Genomic DNA, 24,563 nt, shown 5'->3' on the forward strand with positions numbered 1-24,563 from the left:
ATGAAACTTCTAATGGGATTGATGAAAATGTATTTGTTTCAGATTCAAATTATATTGGAATGACATTTTTCTTTAAAGTCTCATATATATAATGCAAAATGGAAATAATGCCTTTATAAATAAAAAGATCATAAAGAACAGTTTGTCTTTATTTGGTCTCTTTTGCTTTTTGATATGTTCAATGATTTAAATCGTGTGCCTACTCCAGACCTAGGTAAAAGTATGTCAAGCTTACTCACGAGTTTTAGTGCGTTAAATCTAATATTAAGGTATAACTGAAACTTTTAATTTAAAATCTATCAATGCTTTCCTTTTTCTAAATCTGTTTTAGGTCCTCAGCTGCTATTTCTGTGAGAGAGAACAATGGTACATTTGTCAGCACTTTGAACCTGCTCCTTTATAATGTAAGTTGATGGGTGACGGATGTTATGTTCTCTCTCATCATACTGAGGAGCCATTTATGTGGATGGATTTTATATCAAAATCTACCAAAGGCCACATTAACCCTGTTATACTTTGGTAACATTTATCCACCTTTACTACCATTTTTATATATCCTAGTGATAAAGGTATACTAAAAACTCCATTGCTTTCTAAAAGTTGATAAATGACTTAGATTTTATTTTGTAAATGTGATTCTACATAGTTATTCCAAGTGTCTATCTACATTTATATGTATATATTTATTTGCGCGTGTGTGTGTATGTGTATGTGCGTGTGTTTAGCCATAGTCAGGGTCAAGATGTTAGGAGTAATATTTTTGTGATAATAAGATAGGAAAAGTCCAAATGCTACTTCTCTTGAGGGCACGCTTGGTGATGAATGTGTTAATATTTTCAAAATGGATTTTGGCTGATGACAATTCTGTCACATTTGAAATAGTTTGGGTTGACTACATAGTATTGTCTAAACTCTTGTCATGTAAATATCGACAGTGGCAGGAAAACGTAAAAAATACATGGATTTCTATTTATAACTCTAACATTAATCCCCCAAATGATATTTTCATGTTGATTAAAAATTTTTATTCATACATTTTAAATGCCTGATTTAAATATCAATTTTTCAATCTATCAACCAACATTTTGGTAAATTATGAATCTGATTTTTACATTATTATTCATGTCATCATGGCACTGAGTTATAATTCATGCAACTGATTTAAAAGTCAGTGCTTTATACTTTGAATATAATGAGCTATAAATATTGTAGTAGGACATTTTCCAAAGGCATTTAAAAAATCATGTTTATAAGTTTGTAGTCTGACACCACTGAGTTCTAAACAACAAATTAAAATGTATTGGAATAAAGATAGCCTTTCTGTCATTTCTAAACTTTCCTCTGCAAGGAGAAACTGCCAACTTACTTGGTTCTATAATACTCAGCAAATATGTGCCAGTATTCATTCCCAATATGAACAGATATTTATTATTGTTTTGAGCAGTATTTTTAAATTGGAAAGTTCCTATCTGCTGATTTATACATGTAAGCTCCCTGAGGTAGAATTGAGGTGACTGGTTTGGGTTCAATATTATTGGTTATTTTTGAGTGAAACAAAGATGAAAATTCCTGATTTTAAAAAAGTAAAGAACATGCCCAAATGGTATTTAATGACACCATTATTTTTTGTGTGTAAAATTAAACTATTCCCTTACTGGAAAAGCAGAAAATAAAACTTTAGAAGTTTGGACTTGTTGAGAGCTTTGCTGTGAAGGTCCTTCTTTTATCATTAGAAATAGTATTCCTCTATTGTTAACTAGACATAATCCTTCAAAAACTTTCTAGCATCTTTTTAAAAAATTTTTAATGTTTATTTATTTTTGAGAGTGGGGGAGGGGCAGAAAGAGAGGGAGACACGGAATCCGAAGCAGGCTCCGGGCTCTGAGCTGTCAGCACAGAGCCTGACACGGGGCTCGAACTCACAAATCCTGAGATCATGACCTGAGTCGAAGTCAGATGCTTAACTGTCTGAGCCACCCAGGTGCCCCCAAAACTTTCTAGCTAGCATCTTAATGCTAAATAAAAGCCTATAATTTGGTGATAACCTTAAGATTATAATTCTATGGTAAAAAAGGCAACCAATTATTTGATATCAGACTATAAATGAACTAGGTAGTGTCAAAACATCTCATTTTTTTTGATGTCTATGCTTTTTATTTGACAAGACTTAACATCTTAAGATCTCTGATGAGAATAGGATGTGGAAAAATATTTCAGAAAACAAAACAGACACATCTCATTTTTAACCAGTTTGCAATAAAGGTATCATTAATGGTGGAATTAAAAAGTTAAATTGAATTTTAAAAGTTATTTACTAGACAATGAAATAAATAATAAAATTGAACAATTTCTCCACAAATTATGTTTTTTAATTAACAGACCATTTTTTACAGCAGTTTTTGGTTTACAGAAAAACTTATCTGAAAGTAGAGAGTCCCCACAGACTTCTTGTGCCTGTACACAATTTCCTCTATGATTTACACCTTGAATTTGGGGGTATATTTGTTATAATTGATGAACCCATATTGATGCATTAACTGAAATGTATCGTTTACATTGAGTTTCACTCTTCCTGTGTATTTTGTGAGTTTTGACAAATTCATGATGACTTATACCCATCATTACTGTAACATATAAAAGAGTTTCACTGCCAAAGACTACTTTGTTTTTAACATGACATGGTCATAATATTTTTCATGTTACAGGGCACTACCAAACTAGTAATTTATACATGCTTCAAGTTATAAATAAGTCACAAAGATGAAAAATACATTATAGGTAATATAGTCAATTATATTGTAATCATGAGAAAAAAAAAAAGCCCTAGTAATTTACATGAGAAAAAAAAATTTGGTTTACTTTCACTAATTGATCCAAAATCATATTTATTATTTGTTTGAAACACTAACATTTAGCTGTCCAAGTGTAATTTTATTGCAGCGTTTCAAATTACGTATCATTACACAAGCATTTGTGGCCAAGTCTTCCTATTTCACATGCAGTTTTTGAATGATGAAAAGTTACATTCAATACCTACTACTCTCATTCTCTGATTAGTTATTTGGAAAGGGAAACTTATATCTAGTTCAGTGCAATTGTTCATATCTATGTATTCTGGCACTCAGTAAATGTACTTAGGAAAATTTTATTTATAAAAAATAATTTTTATATTAATAATTTATAAAATAATTTTATTGACTATTCAGTTTCCATCTATGTGGATTATTTCAAGTTGAACTGTGGCCTTATTTTTGTGTAATATAAATGTATCGGTTTTCTTCTCTGTGGAAAGCAAAGATGACTTTGTGAATTTGAATTGTATCTAAATGTTAGTGTCTTCTGAGAGGATAAAGAAAGAGTAAACCTGAAATAGTGTTACAGTAATACGAATGTCTTTTCAAAGTTGAAGAAAAAAATCTAAAATAAATATAATTGATTTTAGGGACAGTATAATAAGAGTAAAAAAAAAACAACTATACAAAATAAAGGAAAAAAAGTAAGGTAAAAACATTACCTTTTAGAAGCAATTTTAGAAGGAAATATTTGTTGATTCATTTGCAAATGACTTAGCAGTATAATAATTCTAACAAAGTCAACATTCTTCAAGACACTACTGAGGCAAGTATATAATCTCTGGCGGCCCCTGGCGGACTCAGTCGGTAGAGCATACAACTCTTGCTCTTGGAGTTGTGAGTTCCAGCCCCAAGATGGGTATAGAGATTACTTAAAAATAAAACTTTTAAAAAATAAAATAAGGATCTATATATTTAATGAGGTGTGGAATACTTGGAGAAGTTTTTAAAGAGAACAGGAAAGATAAATAAAAGTATCTATTGGAAATGGTTAGAGGAGCTATTATCATTTATGATAGAGAGAAGTACGACATATATTCCCTCATTTATCTGGCTGTATTTGGGAATGAGATGTTTCACATGAGTGCAACCTTTTCAAGAGTAAAGCATTCATACTATAATTTTAAAAATTTGTAATTTTAAAAATTCAAAACCTGTTGCTTTCTTCCCAGCCTTCTTAAACAGAATATGCTCTGTATTTTGCCTTTGCTTGATGACTTTGAAATTTCATAATGAACATTAACATTTTTCCTTTGCTGCAAAATAGATTCAAGGTTACTAAATTTGGGAGAAGCAATTTGCTTCCATGCCAATTGATTTTACAGTTTACATTTTTAGAAATTATTTTCTTTTCGTTTTCTTTTTTGCATCTTACAATTTTTTTCTGTTTTTCTGTATTATCAAATTAAAGCTGTCACATCTCAGTTTCTGACCTATTGCTTTAATACTGTAAATTGGGGCATGATATAAATAAGCTCTGTAGAATTTCTATACACTAAGAGGAAAAAGATAGAAGTGAAGTCCTGAGACACCTTTCTATAAGTAACTATCAAGGAATTTATGAAGGAAATATTGTGGCATGCATTTTGGCAACTTGGAGGACTCATTGGTCTCTTTTTTGGTTTTCAATTAAATTTTGGTACTTTCCAATTGCCAGATAAGTGATTTGGGGCAAATGAGAGATTATCAAGAGCATAAGGACCTACAACCCCAATGGGAAAGGGCTTAAAGTAGATGAGAAACTGCATAACAGCCACTAATTTAATTTAAATAAATGAAGTATTAATTTAAATAAACTGAATATTAACAATTGATTATTAAACAAATTAAATATTAAACACTATTAATCACTGAATGCGGTTTAAATACACAGAACATTAACCACCATATACGATAAGCTATGGAAACAAAAGGATTTATGTATGGAAATGAATTTGTTACTTGGATGTGGTTTAAGAACAGTTCTGCCAAGAAACTAGAGGATTAACTAGATCATTTTTGGGGTTAATTCTGTAGTTTTATGGTGATTTGCCCCCTTTTTTATATGGTATTATGGTTTTAAGTGGTAAATGTGCTGTTGTTGGGAAGACAATGATGAATTAATTTCTTATTTTGTTCATCATTAGGATTCAACCTACAGTCAGCAGTTAATTATCCCAAGTATAGGATTACCTTTGAAAACCAAAGTGTTTGCAGCTGTACAAGCCACTAATCTGGATGGCAGGTATTTTCGAACTCTTTAGTTGTTGTTGGTTAAAACGTTTTGACTGCACAGAGCCTTGTGAATCATAAAGTTAGCTCATTCATTTTTAATTTAAATAATGCTGCCATTGTCACACCATTTAGGAATGCTAATAAATAGAAATAGCAAATTACAAAGATGAATAGGGACACTTATTTTGTGTCATTAATTGGAAAATAACAAGTCTTCCCATAAAGAAGGAGGGGGAGTTACTGGAAGAGGGAATAGGCAGACCTATTGGAATAGGGTAACCTGTGGGATACCACAATGTTCTATTCTTTCATCTGAAAGATGATGAGTCAGATGTAGTCATTACATGAACACTGGTGATTTGTGCGCTTTTCAGTGTGTATGTTACTATTCAATAAAAATGTATTAAAAAACAGAGGAACTCTCCCCATTATGATCTGGGCCAGAATTATATACAATGATCCTCAGAAACATCTCTGTAAAAAACCCCAAAGCGATCAAGCTTCATGTGACCAAGTTTTAGATAAACCAGAATGATCAAAATTGAAAGGGAATTCAAACACTGAAGATTCAATCCTACCCTATAATAACATTATCACATATAATATAATCTTTACATCCTGAAATCATCTTATCAAATTCAGGATTTAAAAAATTATTGGCATTTACTTCCCATAGGCTAGTAATTTCTATAACATCAGAGTTGGAATGAAGTAATGTTTAAATCTAGGCACAGTGTAGCCATATGGGGGAAGATTATGTATTTGCCTCATGGTTTTCTTTTACCTACCACAGTGTCATTCATGGACTCCTACTCTCATCCCCACTGATTCTGGCATAATTTTCAGTGTATAATTTATGCACCAAACTCCTTGCTGTATGTGATATTATAATATCCTCTGTCATTTGTTAGAGTCAGTAACTTCCAGAAACAGAATATTGCTGTGTACAGTGAACATAGACGTATCTATATAGCTTGCTTTTAGGTTTTGCTTCTTCACACTTAGACCAGTTGTTTTTTACACAATTTGTGTGTGTCTGTGTGTGTGTGGTGTGGTGTGTGTGTGTGTGGTGTGGTGTGTGTGTGTGTGTGATATTAGCCTTAACTCCACTTGATGCAGGATGGCAATTTGCTGCAGATTTTTAAACATCTTGAGCTTAAGAGAATGTTTCAATAAACAAGAAGCCTCTGAAATAACTAACAAAAACATAGTTCTATTTTGTGGGGGTGAGGCATTTGTCAATATTTACTTCCCTAGGATTAGTAACTAATACCCAAAAGGAGATTCTGACTCTATATTATGCTTACTTCTTTCTGCAGATGGAATGTCTTAATGGATTATTGCTACACAACCCCATCAGGGAACCCAAATGATGATGTTCGATATGATCTCTTCCTTAGGTAAGTCTTGTATTGAGAGCAAAGATCCAATTGTAGATAATTGAAATGAAAACTCCAAGTTATATAAACAAATTGTAGGGCACTTCTATAGCTTTTAAATGTAAAGTTTTATATTTTGAGCTTTTAGTCCTTATAAAGCTGGAAAGATAAAAGTTGAGAAGAGTTTTCAACACAAAATGCTGATAAAGCTATTGTTGAATGAGAATTGCAAGTAAGTTAGGTCCATCAAAGATGTTTTATTCATGTTTAGGACATGTGGGAATATTTCACTGTCTTAGAAAAAGCATGGTTAGGATATTATTGGCAATAAGAGAAAGGCAGTGGGAGGTACTATTTACCCACAGCTAGACTGTCTCATCATATGTCAAAAGAGAGTAAAATTAAAGTAATGGTCTAGATAATTTAGACCCCAATATGCTTTTCTTCATTTATCAGTATTTAAATGAAAGTATGATATAGCCTACTACTCCTTTTTTTTAACAGAGCCAATAACTTCAACTTCATTCTCCAATAGACAATGATAGAGTGAATGTAATCTACATTTGGGGAAAGGGGACATTGATCATAAAAGCATTCAATCATCCCAGTTTCCTTTCAGCATTTTTATCTGACAGCAGAACAGACTTGAGAGTCAAGAAATGGCTTCTAATCATGCAACAAAATGCAGTTGGCTCAGATCACTGCTGCTTATTAACACATTATGGGAGTAATATGATGGGAACCAAAAGATTATGCTTTATCAGCTAATCAAGGTTAAGATGATGTCCAGAGACTAGGTCAAACTGATACTCTTATATCCTATTGCTGGAACTGTTAATTTAGGCAACATTTTTGGGAAAAACATGTCAGTATATATCAAAACCTTAAAAGATTTTATATTCTTTGATTCTGTATCTACAGGTTTGAAAACATACTCTAAAATATTTATGATTTTATGGTTTATCAGTGATATTCAAAATAGTAAAACTCGGGAGCAATGAAGGCTATTCAGCAATGAGGAAAGGAAATGACTAAGTGGATTGTGGAGAACTAGTAATTTGGGAACTCACACAGACATTAAATTATATAAAGTTATTTATAAAACAGAAAAAAAAGATTGGTTCTATTCTATCTCCTCCCTTTCTGTCTTCATGGTATTTTTATGCTTGGAAATAATGTGGCTCTTTAAATTTTACATGAATTGAAATATGAAGTGAAATAATCAGCATATACAGTTTTATGTACAATGGACCTCATTTGTATAATATATGATAGAAAAGACTGTAAGGGAATCCATCAACAGGCTCCCAGTGGTTATTTATTCATAGGAGGATTGTGAGTCATTTTGTTTTGATGTTTTTCTTATTTTCCAAAATTTCTATAATGATCACATAGTGATAATCTGGAATATGATCGTCAGACTTCTAGTATGGCTATGGCTTCATGCTAAATCTTTTCAGTGTTCTTATTAGAAACTATAGAGAGTGAAATAGTTCCTAAATGAGTCTCTCAGATGTCAGTTGCAGTGAAACTAGGTGGAAAAGAAAACTGAGAAATCCCCAGATAGGTGTGAGTGATAATAAAAACAATTAAGATCAAGAGCAAATGGTGCAGAGGGAGGCCTGCAGGAAGTTCTGTGGGGAGAGGTGGTGGGAAAAGCGGGGAGGAAAAGTCAGTGTTAAGGGGTCCTGGTAGTGGCAGATTTCAGAAACAGCCAGGAGAAATGTGCAACAGAAGGAGAGGGTACTGCTGGGAATGGGAGTTGCTAGGAACAGGGTTGAGGCCCAACAAGCCAACAGCCCTGGGGAATATGGAGAATGAAGGGATAGAGAATGACTAGAACCTCAGAAGTGGCGGATCTCAGAAAGTATCAGGAAAAGTACATCTTCTAAAGAGTGGAGGATTCACCTGGGAAGATAAGGGTCTTGGAATAGGCTTGTGAATGAACCTGAAGAACATGGGGCTGATTGTAGAATTCTTGAATATCTTTAAGTTCAGAAAGGCAGAGAAAACTCAACTACACAATTATGCCACATTCAGTGGAAACTTGTTGGCCATTGTAAAACAAAAGTGGGAGAACCTTGAGTTGAGGAAATCCATGAGAGAGGTCACTACCATTCCACATTGCCCAAAGAGTCCTGGAAAATGACAAATCTAGGGAAATCCAACACTTTCAAATGTGAGTGGTAAGCAAGTGAAGATACTGCTTACAGTGTTCCAGTATACTACCAGAAAAATGTAAAAAATAGCTGAGAAAAAATTTTAAAGATTAATTAAACTCACTGGAAAGCCATTGCCATGAAAAAGATAAGATTTGCAATTAAACACTGCAACATTATTTTTTTTAATTAAAAGTAACCATAAAGCAACAAAAGCAGAATTGAACAAGTGGGATTACATCAAACTAAGAAGCTTCTGCACAGCAAAGAAAATCATCAACAAAATGAAAAGGCAATCTACTGAATAGGAGAAAATATTTGCAAAACATATATCTGATGAGGGGCTAATATCTAAAATATATAAAGAACTCATATAACTTAATAGCAAAAAAACCAGACAATCTTATTTAAAAATGGGCAGAAGATATGAATAGGTATTTTCCAAAGAAGACATAGAGATTGTCAACAGGTACCTGAAAATATCTTCAATATCACCAATCATCAAGGAAATGCAAATCAATACTATAATAGAGATATCACCTCATACCTGTTAGAATGGGTATATCAAAAAGATAAGAAATAACAAGTGTTGGTGAGGATGTGGAGAAAAGGGAACATTAGTGCACTGTTGGTAGGAATGTAAATTGGTACTGCCACTATGTAAAACACTATGGGGCTTCCTCAAAAAATTAAAAATCAAATCAACATTTGATCTAGCAATTCTGCCACTGGGTACGTATCCAAGAAAATGAAAACACTAACTCAAACACTAACACTTCCGTGTTCATTGGAGCATTATTTACAATAGCCAAAACATGGAAACCTGTGTCCAATGATAGATGAATGGATAAAGAAATTGTGAATGGATATCAGATGGGAAAAGAACCCTCATAGATATCATAGACACAGGGAACAGATTAGTGGTTGCCAGATGTGGGGACTTGGGGGTGGGAGAAATGGGTGAAGGAAGTCAAAAGTTAGAAAAAAAAAAGAATAACTGAAATGGGAAAATAGAGAAGGACAAAAAGAGGAGAGAAAGAACAAGGCAAGACAAAAGAGTAGAAGAGTAGAGGGTGAAGAGAAGAGACAAGGGCAAGGAAAGGAATGGAAGAAAAGGGAAGGAAAGAGAAGGGAAGTAAACAAATGAGAAAAAAGAAAAACTTACATTTTCTTTTTTAATAAAAATAAATGTCCTGAAAAAATTCCTGGGAAGATTGAGTAGATATAGTTTTGCCTATTCCTCCTAAGTGTGTGTGTGTGTGTGTGTGTGTGTGTGTGTGTGTGTGTGTGTGTAAAAGCTCTGAATATTATATACAAAACAAGTATAAGAATAATAAAAAAAATATAGAGATGAGGTTAGACCAGCTAGGGACTCTAAGACCTAATGAATTATGGTTTTCTTTTTGCCTTTTATATCCCACACTTAGAGCTGAAGAAGTCAGGAACTCAGATATATCAATGGCTACAGATATAAATAAATGAATGGGTGATAAACCCATTTGAATGAATGAATGAATGAATGACAAAGCCTGTCCTCTCAAGACAAAAGACTAGGAAAGGAGTAGCTTAGTAAGACAGAAAGCTTTTAGACAATAATTGTACTATTCTAGTCTAATACCACATCCCACCCACGCTAGCAAAGACTGAGTGGCGAACCAAATTTCTACCCTTGTCAGTAACAAGGTGTCCCAATATCCCATATGGGATGACTTCAGAGAAGGTGGAGTGGGGTTTCTGTACTTCTCCCCCCTGGCAATAATGAGATACCCTTACATGCCCTATTGGGTTGACATCAGAGGAATCCTAGTGGAAAGTCAGGCCATTTACTACAATGCCACAGTAACAAGGCCATAGTCTTTGTGGTGTTGGTGGAGGCCACTCCTACCCTATGTAGTCAGGGAGATATCAGTGGAGGCCCAGTGGAGAGTAGAAACTCTCACTCTATCCAGAATTAACAGGATCCCTGCTCCTTGGGTGTCAAGAAAGGCCAAGGGGAAGTCTGGAATTCTACTCCTATCTGGCAGTAATGACACAGCATCCCTCCTTCCTTGATGAAGTGTTGGAAAAGGAAGTCAGCTAAAATACAAGGTTTATATAAGATCCTGAGTCTCATAACTAATAGTCCAAACCCCAACATTCAGTAAAAATCACTTGACACAGCAACAATCAGGAAAACCTCAAAATAAATGGAAAAAGAACAAAAATAAATGTGATGGAGAGTTTAGAATTATCTACAAAAGACTAAAGCAGTCATTATAAAAAGTTTTAACAGACAATAGCAAACCTGCTTATAACAAATGGAAAAATAACAATGAAATGGGAAGTCTCTGAACAGAAATGGAAGACATAAGGAAGAGACAAATGGAAAATTTAGAACTTAAAAATACACCAACAAGAAAACTAAATATGCAACCACCCTACAATCTAGCAATTACATTTCTGGACATTTTTCTCAGTGATAATGAAGTTTATGTAAGAGGATCACACACACAAAAATGTGTGCACAAATATTAATAGCAGCTTTATTTTCATTAGCCAAAAACTGGAAGAAAATAATATTCTTCAATGAGTAAATAATTAACTGTGGTGCATCAATGTCATGAAATGCTACTTCTAAATGAAAAAGAATGGATTATGGGTATACATAACATAGGTGTATCGCTAGATAATTACAGTAAGTAAAAAATCACAAAAGGTTACATAGGGCATGATTCCACTTATAAAACACTTTGAAAAGACAAAATTTTTATTAGGCAGGATATTCCAATGGCTAAATAAAGGGTGTAGCCCTAACAGATATTATACTTAATAATAGCTCTAAAATTATTAAAGGAATGTGATATTATGCAAGATTAGTCACGTACACAAAAATTAGAATATTTTATTGAGTTCAGAAATAGATCCAAAACATATGGGAGTTTACAATATGATAGACTGTGATATCACAAATCAGTGAGATAGACAGATTTTAAAAACAGTGCTGGAAAGTGGGTAACCATGAAGAAAATATTGCATTGGATCTATAGTTCACTCAATACACCACAAAGACTTTAAATAGATTATTAATTTGAATGTTAAAAATACAGTTTTAAAAGTGGTAGAAAAAACCATATTAACATAAGAAATATTTTTAAAACTTTGATGGAGGGAGATGGATGGGAGATGGGCTAGATGGGTGATGGGTATTAAGGAGGGCACTTGTGATGAGCACTGGGTGTTGTATGTAAGTGATGAATCACTGAATTCTGAAACCAATATTGCACTGTATGTTACTAACTAAAATTTAAACAAACAAACAAAGAAACAAACAAAACAACTTTGGTGTAAGGAAAATCTATATGTGGCCCAAATACAGATATACCTTGGAGATGTTGAGGGTTTGGTTCCAGATCACCCAGTGAAATAAATATTGGTAATGAATTTTTTGATTTCCCAGTGAATATAAAGTTATGTTTATACTATACTACAGTCTTTTAGGTATGCAATATCATTATACCCAAAAAACAATGTACAACTTTACAATGTAAAGTTAAAATATACTTTATTGCTAAAAAAGGCCAATCATCATCTGAGCTTTCAGTGAGTTGTAATCTTTTCGCTGGTGAAAGGTCTTACCTCGATGTTGATGTCTGCTGACTAACCAGGGTGGTGGTTGCCGAAGGCTGGGATGGCTGCGGCAATTTCTTAAAATAAGACAACAATGAAATTTGCCATGGTGATTGAATGTTCCTTTCATAAATGATTTCTCTGTAGCATGCCATACTGTTTGATTTTGTCCACATTTTACCCACAGTAGAAATTCCCTGCTGCTGTTTTATCAACTGACTTTATGGAAAATCCTTTGTTGTCATTTCAATAATCTTCACAGCATCTTCAGCAGGAGTAGTATCCATCTCAAGAAACCACTTTCTTTGCTCATCCATAATAAGCAACTCCCCATCCATTCAGGTTTTATCATGAGCTTGCGGCAATTCAGTCACATCTTGAGGCTCCACTTCTAATTCTAGTTCTTTTGCTATTTCCACAACATCTGTAGTCACTTCCTCTGTGGATGTCTTGAACCCCTCAAAGTCATCCATGAGGGTTGGAATCAATTTCTTCCAAATTCTGTCATGTTTATATTTTGACCTCTTCTTAATGGCATCTAGAATGGTGAACCCTTTCCAGGATTTCAATTTACTTTGACCAGATCCATCAGAGGAATCACTATCTATGGCACCTCTAGCCTTGCAAAATGTATTTCTTAAATAATAAAACTTGAAAGGCAAAATTATTCCTTGATTCATGGGCTGCAGCATGGATGTTGTGTTAACTTCTGGATAACTTGCTGCAGTTTCTGTGTCAGCAGTTGCTGATTTATCTTTTATGTTATGGAGTCAGCTTCTTTCTTTAAACCTCATGAACCAACCTCCGCGAATTTCAAACTTTTCTTCTTCATCTTCTTTACCTCTTTCAGCCTTCACAGAATTGTAGAGGGGGCCTTGTTCTGGATTAGCTTTTGGCTTAAAGGAATGTTGTGGCTGGTTAGATCTTCTCTCCAGACCACTAAAACTTTCTTCATATCAGCAATAAGACTGCTTCACTTTCCTATTATTCATGTGTTCACTGGGTTAGCACTTTTAATTTCCTTCAAGAACTTTTCCTTTGCTTTCACAACTTGGCTGTTTGTCACAGAGGCCTAGCTTTCAGTCTGTCTAGGCTTTCAACGTGACTTTCTCATTAAGCTAAATCATTTCTGGCTTTTGATTTAAAATGAGAGATGTGTGACTCTTCTTTTCACTTGAATAATTAGAGGTCATTGTAGGGTTATTAAGTGGCCTAATTTCAACATTATTGTGTCTCAGGGAATATGGAGGCCTGAGGAGAAGGAGAGAGACAGGGAGGAGGGGGAGGTTGGGGAACACCCAGTGGGTGAACAGTCAGAGCACACACTTACCAGTTAAGTTCACTGTCTTATAGGGACACAGTTTGGGGGGGCCCCAAAACAATTACAATAGTAACATCACAGATCAGCATAACAAATATAATAACAATGAAAAAGTTTGAAATAGTGTGAGAATTACCAAAATGTGACATGGAGACATAAAGTGAGCAAATGCTGTTGCAAAAATGGACCGACAGACCTGCTTGGTGCGGGGTTGGCACCAACCTTTAACTCGTAAGAACCACGGTCTCTGCAAGCACAATAAAGTGAGCACAATAAGGTAAGATATGCCTTACTAAAAGCCATACAATAAAATATTGAAAATTTAACATAAAAACAAAGCTTCTGTGTGTATATGAACACACACACACACACACACACACACACACACACACACGGGCTGAGCAACAAAGTAAAACAATTGCAACTTAGATAACAAGCCAGGAGCTAGTCTTCCTCACACATAAAGAACTTAGAAGAATCAGGAAGAAGAGACCAACAACAAAATAGAAATTTGGGCAAAGGACATAAACAATTTTCAGGTAAAGAAATGTAGTTGGCTCTAATATGTATGAAAGGATGCGCATAGTCATTTCCACTGGCAAAAATGCAAATGAAAATTATATGGTGATAGTGTCTTTTTCTTGCCCAAGAGCAAATAATCCAGAAATTTTTACATATACTTTGTTGATATAGTTCTGGGGAAATAAGGAGTTTCTTCATATATTACTTGGGAAGTACAAAATACAACAATATTTATAGAGGGCAATGTGGCAGCATCTATTAAATGGCCCTATAGATACATTGTACAGATAACCTGCTTATGTTCAAAATACTGTATTATATTTCACTCTTATTTGGATCCTGAGAAACTTAACAGAAGACCATGGGGGAAGGGAAGGGAAAAAAATAAGTTAGAGAGGGAGGGAGCCAAACCATAAGAGACTCTTGAAAACTGAGAACAAACTGAGGGTTGATGGGGGGTGGGAGGGAGGGGAGGGTGGGTGATGGGCATTGAGGAGGGCACATGTTGGGATGAGCTCTGGGTGTTGTATGGAAAGCAATTTGACAACAAATTTCATATTTAAAAAAACCCAAAAAACAAAAACAAAATACTGTATTATAAGGCTATGCATTATTACTTTGTAAAAAAGCAAAAGATTCAAAACAATGCAAAGGTACTTAAATAGGTACCTGATTAAATAAATGCTGGTACATGTGTGTGATGGAATACTACACAGTGTGCAAAAAGAATGAGGTAGCTTGCTAAATATTCATATTGATAAATGTGCATTTACATTTTATACATTCATAATGTCTAAAATACTGTGCTAAATTTTTAAAAAGGGAAGGTACAAAACAATGTGGATAGTGTGCTTCTGTTTTTTTTAAGAAGGAGGAAAGAATAAGAATTCATTACTTTAGCTTTAAACGTATATACCCTGGGAGGATGCAGTAACAAGTGAGATCACCTCTGGCAGATTCGAAAAAGTGTGTGGAATGGTGTGGACAAGGGCAATCATGGGAGGGAGACTTTTCACTATATACCTTTTATTCTGTTTGGATTTTTGAAACTTATGAAAGTATAATCCCTCTAAAATTTGATGGTACTATTATAATCAGAAATTGATCTGTTTAAATTTTCTGATCTAGGTCACTCTTGGCATATTTGTTGAGTTAGCTTATGCTCTTATTAAATATCTGTTACATGGCATGATTTGGTTAGCTCTTAATACTGCAGAAATTAATTTATAATTTTCAGCGGGCTGGTAATTTCCAGTAATATCCTGTTTTCACATTCCCTAAATTATAGCTGCGACAAAGATCCTCAGACCACTGTCATCGAAAATGGCAGAAGCCAGCAAGGCCGGTTTTCCTTTGAAGTGTTCCGATTTGTGAAACACAAGAATCAGAAAATGTCCACCGTCTTCCTGCACTGTGTTACCAAGCTCTGCAGAGCTGATGACTGCCCCTTCCTTATGCCAGTATGTTTTTAGCAACTTTATTCTAAATTGTCAAATTGATCTAAGCTGAAGGGTTATCAAGTGTTAGGAACTAATTTCTATATGGAAAACGGATATGCATTGGGTCAGTTTGAAGTAGGATTTATTTACTTATTCATCCAGTAAAGATCTATTGAATGTCTATTTTGGGTCAGTTTGAAGTAGGATTTATTTATTTATTCATCCAGTAAAGACCTATTGAATGCCTACTTTGTGCCACACATAATACTGGGAATACAGCCATGTGTGCATGATTTTCTGAACTCATTTAGCTTATCTTTGAGGACCAGGAGACAGTAATGGAAGAAAATAAGACAAAAATGTTATGGTGCAAAAGCAGATTGTACATATAGGTTGTAGTAGGAGACAGTATTTGCCTTTGTGAGAGAGATAGAACAGGACAGATTGGGAAGTCTGATGGAAGATATAAAACCCAAAGTGTGATTTGAAGATGGATGAATCACAAAGGGGCAAAATCAAGAGTGAGAGACCCTCCATGCCAAAGATTGACCAAAGTCACAGACATAGAAGACAGAGTAATCATGGAACTACCAGGCCTTCAGTAAAGTCATGGAGCAGAATAGAGGATGATTGGAAAACCTGGGAAGGTGCACAGGGCTAGCACTGGAAAGGTAGATTTGGCCCTGATGGCCAGAAATCCCTTGGATTACAAGTTAGAAGTTCTAGAAGGTGAGGATCTTAATTGCATACAGTCATCATTAAAATACAGATCCATTTACTAGTGAATAAAAAAAAAATCTATTTCTGGCAGGCCCCCTGAGGTCACATCAATATTAACCTGAAAAAATGCAAGCACATTTTTTATTTGAAATAGCTTTAATATGTTTTTATTTATGCTCAAATTCAGGCATTTCTTCACAATTGATTGCTTTCATCCTAACTAGCAATATCAGATGGGGTTAAATGGAGGATCCACATTATCTTGTCTCTGTGCTGACCAACAATTCAGGGAAAGATTTATTAAAGGCTTGAGAGATATAAAAGTACAAAACTTTGATAAACACAGCTCTTTTTCAGGAGAACCATTGAGCTATGTAAATTAATGAGGCAAAGCACAATTATAACGGGAGGAAATAAGAAATGTGGCCCAAGCCAGAAAAAGAAACACTGTAGCAGTTATATGCAAAGTAATTAAATAAATGCACAGAAGTAAATGAATAAAATTAAACATGTGGTATCTCTTCCAAAAGAATCTGCTTTCCAAATGGCCATAAAGAACCAATTTTGTGCCGGTGTGGAATTTCATTTGTTTTCATTAACACCTCAGATTTGCGGCCACCGAGAAAGGAGGGACGCAGGGAGGAGGACCACTTGGAGCCCCCAGAGCACGTCTGGAAATGCAGTCCTCTCTGCTGGTCCCATCATTACTCGGAGTGGTAAGAACGCTCCTCCTTTTGTATATAATAATAGACTGTTCCAAAATGGCTTATTACTTGGCTTCTAAGGAGAACTCAGAGTGGTTTCTAAACAGCACTAATTAACTGTGAAATAAGATAAACTGCTAAGCAACTTCAATTTCACAGTAGTTTCCTGTTTACTCAACTTTCACACAAAGGGCAATATTGGCTTTACAATATTGGCCTTTTTACACATGCGCATGCACGCGTTAGTGCGCGCGGGCGCGCACACACACACACACACACACACACACACACACACACACAAGTATACAAGTATACGATGCTGGACATTTTTCATTCTCCCTACCCCTGAAGACTGGCCTGCGTGAATTGCACTCATCTGCTGTTTTGCCATCCGGTCTTTGGTTGGGCTTGGCCAGTAGGTAGTGCTATCAGCGGATGGAAGTGTCCACATAACTCCTCCCAGCCAACTTTTCTACAGAACTAGAAACCCTCCCTTTAACCCATAAGCCAGGGAACTTCTTGACTTTCTCTTGTGAATTCCCTACATCTGTATAAATAGTCCCATTAATCTTTTCTTAAAATGCCCAATTTTAGTACCATTTGTTTCTTCCCAGATCTTGAACATTACATATCCCTTCTAGTGCACTCTGCCATGGTCATGAATCTAATAGCCACAACTGTTTATACACATATATTCTCATGTATACAAGTATTTGTGTACACACTCTCCAGAGGAATACTGCTTTAAGTCAGCATGAACCCAGGGACATTTGGAATCAATTGGATAAAACAGGCATGCAGTGTAAACAACACAAACTTAAGTCAGAAGAACTGGTTCTAGCTCCAGCTTTTGTCTAAACAAGCTATGTGATGTGGGATTGTATGCCATTTCTTGGGGCAAGTGTTTTTTCGTCTTTAAAATGAGGGGTTTGAAGAAGTTGCCTTTAAATTTCTAACTCTATAGCTCTAAATTTGTCTTTAAAAAAAGCAGAATTCTGGTTTGGATTATATTCTAATCATTGTTTCTCAATTTTATATAAGCCATAAGGCTATTACTGTATTTCAGTTAGATTATTTTTACTTTTTCTCCCATGCATCCTGTTCCACAGTGAAAAGAAAGTTTTGTGTGAAATAGGTAATTAAGGAAAATAAGGTTTCGGCCTAAAAAGTTTAGACAATTTCTTGAATTATTTACTCCTCTGGTTTGTGCAGAGCATTATTTAAAAACAAGCTAATAGGTTTTTTAAAATAATACAGAAATTTATTAAATATGAAATTTCAAACTTAGTCTGCTCTCCCTGAAGTTTGGTATGTGTTTTCAATGGTTTGAAAATGACTGGTTTGTGGTTTATGAAAGTCCCAATTCTTATCTGGCTGTCAGAAATAGTTCATAGAATTACACTACATGGAAACTCAACTCTTGTTGCCAATAATTAGGAATGCTTTTGGGAAGGCACAATAAGAAATGTTTTTATTTCTATGGAACATATCTAGTGTTAGTTTTGTAGAAGAAAAAAAAATCTTGAAAGCGACATTTCTCTGCCCATGTTGAGTAAATGGCTTTTCCTCTTTATTAGCCTCCTTGCTTCCTTCTTACCTGGGCCAAAACAAATATAAATATTACAAAGTTTAAATAATTTGTTAGTGTAAGATATGTTCTTATAAAGACGAATGTTTCTAAGGCTCCCAAGTCCCAGTAAAGATTACCGAGTAGAAGTTTCTAATTCTACCATAGCTAACAGCTAGACAGGTTTGGTAGGTTTCACCTAAATCATATTCAGTTGCCCAAACTATCTATGATAAAACCTCAAAGAGTTAATGCCTTGATCACAATGTCTCTGATATCGTGTCTGGATTTCTTCTCTTCCAATTTCAACCTATTTCCACCTTAAGGATAATATTCATTTTCTCACAGAATAGTTTTGTCTTAGTCACCCTGGTCTCTTCATTGGCAAAGCCCCCAAAGGATCATGTTCAAACCTGCCAGATGCCCTTCATTCCTCTGTCACTCTCTGTGGATTTATTTTTTATAATTTTGATAAATGGTCGTAGGACGGTGCTCATTTGAGGGCAATCATGGTGGCCTCACTGTCTAGAGGGCCATATATGACCGTGTTCACATTATGATACTTACGGTATCCAAGCAAAAAATATTATTTTAAATTCTATATAAACACAGAACTCAGAAATCAAGCCATATTCATCCACAGGAAAATCCTATGTGAACTTCATGTCTAGCTTAATGACCAGGGCTACCTTCTTTTCTCAGTTTCACCTCATTTTTAACTTAGGTCAGCTAGAATTTATCTCTCTAGATCCTGTGGTGGGTTTTATATAGACAAGTCCAATTTCAGGCTTGATTTGCTCTCTTCAAAGCTCTCTGGTACTTGGGGATTTTTGCTTTGTTTACTCATTGAACCACTCCTTTCCCCTAGACAACTGACTTATGTCAGGTTTAATAAGTTGTTAAAGCACAATACTTTTGTTTTAATGAATCAGACATTCTGCTTATACTTACTTAACATTGTTAATCCTTTTGTTGGTTGATTTAGGAAAATATTCACATCTTTTCAAAGTTTAAAATCTTCAAAATTCCTGAAGTGTCCTTATTTTACATCCCCATGTGCTAAAATTATTCGGTAGGGAAATGCTTATCATGGGGAACAATTCTGGAAATTCACAAGTGCAAGCACTGGAACACAGTAGTACCTAATTGTTTTATTACATAAATTCTGATGGGGAAGTCCAAGCCACGCTATTCAACTTGTGTCATTGAGTTTTATGGGGAGTTAATAATTCATTCAAGCCTCCACATGGGACAGGCACTCTGCTAGGAACTGGGAATACCCCCAGAGAACAGGCCACAGTCTTTGCTCTCAGGTATCTTAGCATTCAGAGGTAGAGATAGACTATTAACAAACATGACACAATGGAAGGTACAAAATTTGGAGGTTCTAAATTTGAAATATATGGTCCATTTTACCACAAAGGTAGGTTGAAGATTAAAAAAATAGTTTGCTTGTGCTAAGAAAGGAAAAATATTTATTCGGTATATATCTCACACTGATATTTACTTTTTCCATTTATTTCTACTACTTATATGAGAGAAAAGCAGAGAAAAACAATTTATCTTCCACTTCTGGCTTTCAAACAGCTGTGGTATTGCTGCCCTCACTTTCTTCCTGTGGGTCCTCAGCTAGCTGTATGTTTTTTGAAGAGTCCACCAAGTTTAGTACTCCAATCTGTTTTAATTCCAGGATGTTTCTTTTAGCATATATGTATATGGTAAGACCAAATGGGTGTGAGAGAAAAAAAACAGAGTTTGTGTTGAAAAAAATCTCCTGGAAAATGTCTACCTCCCTTTTGGAGCTAGATCAAACTTCAGTAGACGGGAAATTGATGGATAGTGGAAACAGCAACCAGATACCTTTATCCACTATTGAATACAATTCCGAATAATATTCAAATATTACATGCTTTGATTTTAGTCATCTGCCAGAGGTAGGATGCTTTTGGTTTTTCAGCATCTTGGAACCTGTAGCTGGTAGGACTCATTTGACATTTTGTCTCAGGTGAAGATTTTGTCCACAGCCCAGTCCTCACGAGTGGCACCTGGGATATTTATTGTTCTTCCGGAAGTGTTGGTGGTAATGTGGGAGAGAAGGAGGATATCCTGACTTCTTTTATTAACTTCAGGATGCAGAAAATAGTAGGGGCATCCAGTCCTAGGATCACCTAACTTGGTCGCCTAACTTGGGACACATAGGAGGATGGAGCTCTCTATTCTTTAAAAAAAATTAAAAGCAAGTAAATGTGATTTGTAAACAATGAATATCTTTGAAAAAGGAATTTTAGATCATTATATATTCTCTTCCATGTTTCAGTGAGGCAGCTTGTCTTGGAAAGGGAGCATGCATATATTTTGGAAGAATTGTTCACAGTTCATTCATTTTATCCATTTCCATGAGAAACAATGTCTTTATAAAGTAGTGTGGGTTGGAGATTAGGGTTTTCCTAAGGGTGTCCCTATTATGAAAATTTATGCTGCCCCCCTCCCCCCTTTTGTCCTATAGTGGTACACTGCACCATTCTAAAGAATGCTATAAATGAGAATTCTATTAATTCAGGGCATTGCACTTCAGACTCAACAGCAGAATCATCATTTATGCCAAGACTCATATGTCTTAAAAGAAATGGCATCAGATAGCTTATAAATATCACACCAGGTTCTTCCAATCAATTGTTTCAAATACTAATCTTGGAGTTTCATATAGCCTGAGTTATTCATCTTTATAACTAAAAATATTCTCCATACTTGGCTAGTTTATATGATTTTAGGAAAAGGATTTTGAAATTGAAATTTTATTTAAACATATGCTTACCTTATCACAGAGGCTGTGACAGATGGAAGTTTCTTCTTCTGTAAAATGGGGGCAGCAATAATATCTAAACCATATGGCTGTTATGAGGACAAAATGTGATGACATATGAAACAGCACTTTGTAAACTTTCTGGAATTACACACATGTTCATTGTAATAATATTTATCCTCCAAAATCAAACCGGCAACTGCACACATTTTATGGTTCAAATAACGGACACTCACAGACACATACGCACCCAAATGTTTAAGGACAGAAATGAAATCCACTACATTGTACAGGATCAGGGGTTAATGGCTATATGATTACAAAATGGGTAACACAAGTTGGGAAGCCAGGTGAATGCATTCATTCCATCTATTATTATGTTTGCCAGGGATGAGTAAAAAATCAACAGCTTTGATCTTTTACTTAACAGATACAAAAAAAAAACCCTTCAACTCAAGCTTAGGAGTCATGTTTTCCTTTCATTTAGTTATCAAGTGCGAATTTATCTTCTTGGAACTTAAAATGATGTTTTTGCAGATTATGATGGGCAAATTGGCAATGCTTAAAATAAAGTGGCACTAAATAATGAATACTTCTCTAAAACAGAATAACAAATGGCAGGTTATAGGGCTATAAAAATTGTAATAGCTGTTAACAATTACTGCCCCCACTAACCTGACTAAAGAGATAATGATGAAGCAAAAGTTGGCAAGAAAAAATACAGTACAGTATATTTTGTGATTCTCCTTGTATGCCCGGGGCAGTGGCAGGGTGTGGGCCTGGGGAATGGATAGATAATAAAATCTTGGACACGTGAAACAGAAAATGTGAAAACAGAATTGTTTCGGAAGATTCTCATTATTGCCTTACCCATGAGGCTTGTGGGTGAAGGGAAGGGCACATGTAGGTAAAAAGTAATCACATAATTATAATAAACCTAGGTATATATTTAAAGATACAATATTGCTTTCCTTTTTCTTTTCTCCTCCAGATGAGACTCCAACCAACAATTCACAGCTTGGTAAGATAACAAACATAAATTGAAAATAAAAGTATGATTTTAAAATTTTTTAAGTATTTTTTGATGATCAGTTGCACAACTCTAAACGATGAAATATAATGAGTTCTGGTTTTACAAGTTTTTATATTTTAAATAATAGTTCACTGAGGATTTCTGGACTCATATGTGATCTGTTGATCAATTTTTATAGCATTTTATACATGATTTTGTTTTTGACTGCTCAGGGGATACCTGACTTCTAACCCACGTAATCCTTTGGTTATTGGATTGAATTATAGTCAAATAGATTGTAGCATGAATCATTGTCATGCTGTTACTTTGCAAGATCGTAATGACAGATGTTTTGCAGGTATAAATTGGGATGAAGTGAGATAAATCTGACAGTGGACCTTCCCACTGTTTGTGTTGTGCTTGCAGGTTCTCCAAGGGAACCTCCCTTCCAGCTGAATGCCATCACCAGTGCACTGATATCAGGAATGGTCATCCTGGGAGTGATGAGCTTTTCCCTTCTCCTGTGCTCACTGGCCCTTCTATACAGGAAGGCACCCACCAGTTTGGTGTTGAATGGCATAAGAAACCCAGTCTTTGACTGACTTTAACAGGTCCCTTCTCTCAGGAGGACTCACTGACTATACCCTGTGTTACTGCAGTCAGTGTTTTCATCCAAATTGAATGCCAGCCAGCATTTTATATTTGTAGGTTTGATAGATTTCACAGTGTAGTTCGTCAGCATGATGATAGTGAAAGAATTTGGGTGGTATTGTTCTCGTCGCGTAAGTATGTGGTCAGCCCTATTTGTATGGCACCAATGGGTAGAATGACAACAAGCCAACCATATTCAGGACTCAGATCTTACAGGATCAGTCATATTTCATTTTATTTCAATTTTCTTTTGATAATTGGTTGTTATAGAGATAAAAGGTGGGCATAGAAAAAATATACATTTGTTGCATTTTTCCCCCTAAGCATTTATACCCAGTGTGCTGGCATTTAGATTGTTTATGTGGTCCTAAATTGAAAGTTACTTTTTTATTTGTTTTTTTTATTCGGATAATTCCAGCTTGGGGATATGTTTTAATTAGACTGGTCGATTTGGACACCTGAGATTTAATTACTCTTTCTGTGACCTGAGTTTTTGGCCGATTTCCATGTCTGATGACATTCATTTAAAAAACAAACAAACAAACAAACAAACAAACTCAGGAAATGTGTCTTACCTGGAGCACCTACTTGTGTAGCAGAATGTAAAAATAGTTGTTAACCTCTAAAGGAAACCAAGTGACCCTAGGTCATTATTCATTTACATGGGAGTGGCTGTGCTCAGTTTTCTCCTGGTTCACTGAGAACGTCAGCACAAGTTCACTTTCCTCCCAGGTAAACAAGTCAGCTGCATTTGCAGCTGTGCTTCCAGCAGTGAGGCAGCTGCAGAGATCATTCTTCATTCAAGAGCCATTGCATGGGAAAACAAACCATAGTTGTGGGAGTGGACATTGTCCTCACACATAAGCATAATGTTCCCACGGGGTTTTTAGCAACCTAGTTTCCTTTTGTCCCTATGACAAAGAGTAAACAGGGTAAGTGTGTTTTGCAGAACATTGTTGAGTCTCTATGAAAAAAATGTCCCTTTCCCACAAATTTCTGATGCTAGCAAAGCAAATAATCTGGAAGAGCCCTACTTTTTAAGGTGTCTTCTTGAAAGTGTCATGATGGCCATGGAATAAACAGTATTTTCCTGTAATAGTAAACTGCAAGAAGTTGTGATCCTTTGTCAGTTTTTCAAAAAAATGTTTAAAAGCCACGTATTAAGCAGCCTCTGTTCTTACCAAAAAATCATCCTTCTCTTTGTTCAGTCTATTCACACAACTGAATAGAACAATTCAGTGACGGGCATCAAAGCCTCGCATGTGTGGGGCGCCTGGGTGGCTCAGTCAGGTGAGCGTCCAACTTCGGCTCAGGTCATGATCTCGCAGTCTGTGAGTTCGAGCCCCACGTTGGGCTCTGTGCTGACAACTCAGAGCCTGGGGACTGCTTCAGATTCTGTGTCTCCCTCTCTCTCTGCCCCTCCCCCGCTTGTGTTCTGTCTCTCTCTCAAAAATAAATAAACCTTAAAAAAGTAATAATTTAAAAACCTAGCATGTGTGACTACTACAAGTGCTTTGTTAACCATAACAACTGCTGTAGAGACTAATTTCTGGGGGTGCCTGGGTGGCTCAGTCGGTTAAGCGTCCGACTTCAGCTCAGGTCATGATCTCACGG

At 35.4% G+C, this 24,563-nt stretch overlaps 1 protein-coding gene across 1 annotated transcript in view; it reads left to right on the forward strand.

Annotated features, from left to right (window-relative positions):
* Positions 1-24,045, forward strand: part of ZPLD1 (zona pellucida like domain containing 1) — a 131,532-nt gene extending 107,487 nt beyond the window's left edge. The window contains exons 11-17 of the mRNA XM_019448249.2: positions 332-404; positions 4,979-5,076; positions 6,386-6,466; positions 15,342-15,513; positions 16,820-16,928; positions 22,278-22,307; positions 22,725-24,045. Of these exons, the coding sequence (XP_019303794.1) occupies positions 332-404; positions 4,979-5,076; positions 6,386-6,466; positions 15,342-15,513; positions 16,820-16,928; positions 22,278-22,307; positions 22,725-22,900 (739 nt within the window). The 3' untranslated portion in view covers positions 22,901-24,045. The remainder of the gene's footprint in view (positions 1-331; positions 405-4,978; positions 5,077-6,385; positions 6,467-15,341; positions 15,514-16,819; positions 16,929-22,277; positions 22,308-22,724) is intronic.
* Positions 24,046-24,563: the final 518 nt, after the last annotated feature.

This window comes from Panthera pardus, unplaced genomic scaffold (genome assembly GCF_024362965.1).
Source record: "Panthera pardus isolate Hobbes unplaced genomic scaffold, ASM2436296v1 HiC_scaffold_16, whole genome shotgun sequence".
Taxonomy (NCBI): domain Eukaryota; kingdom Metazoa; phylum Chordata; class Mammalia; order Carnivora; family Felidae; genus Panthera; species Panthera pardus.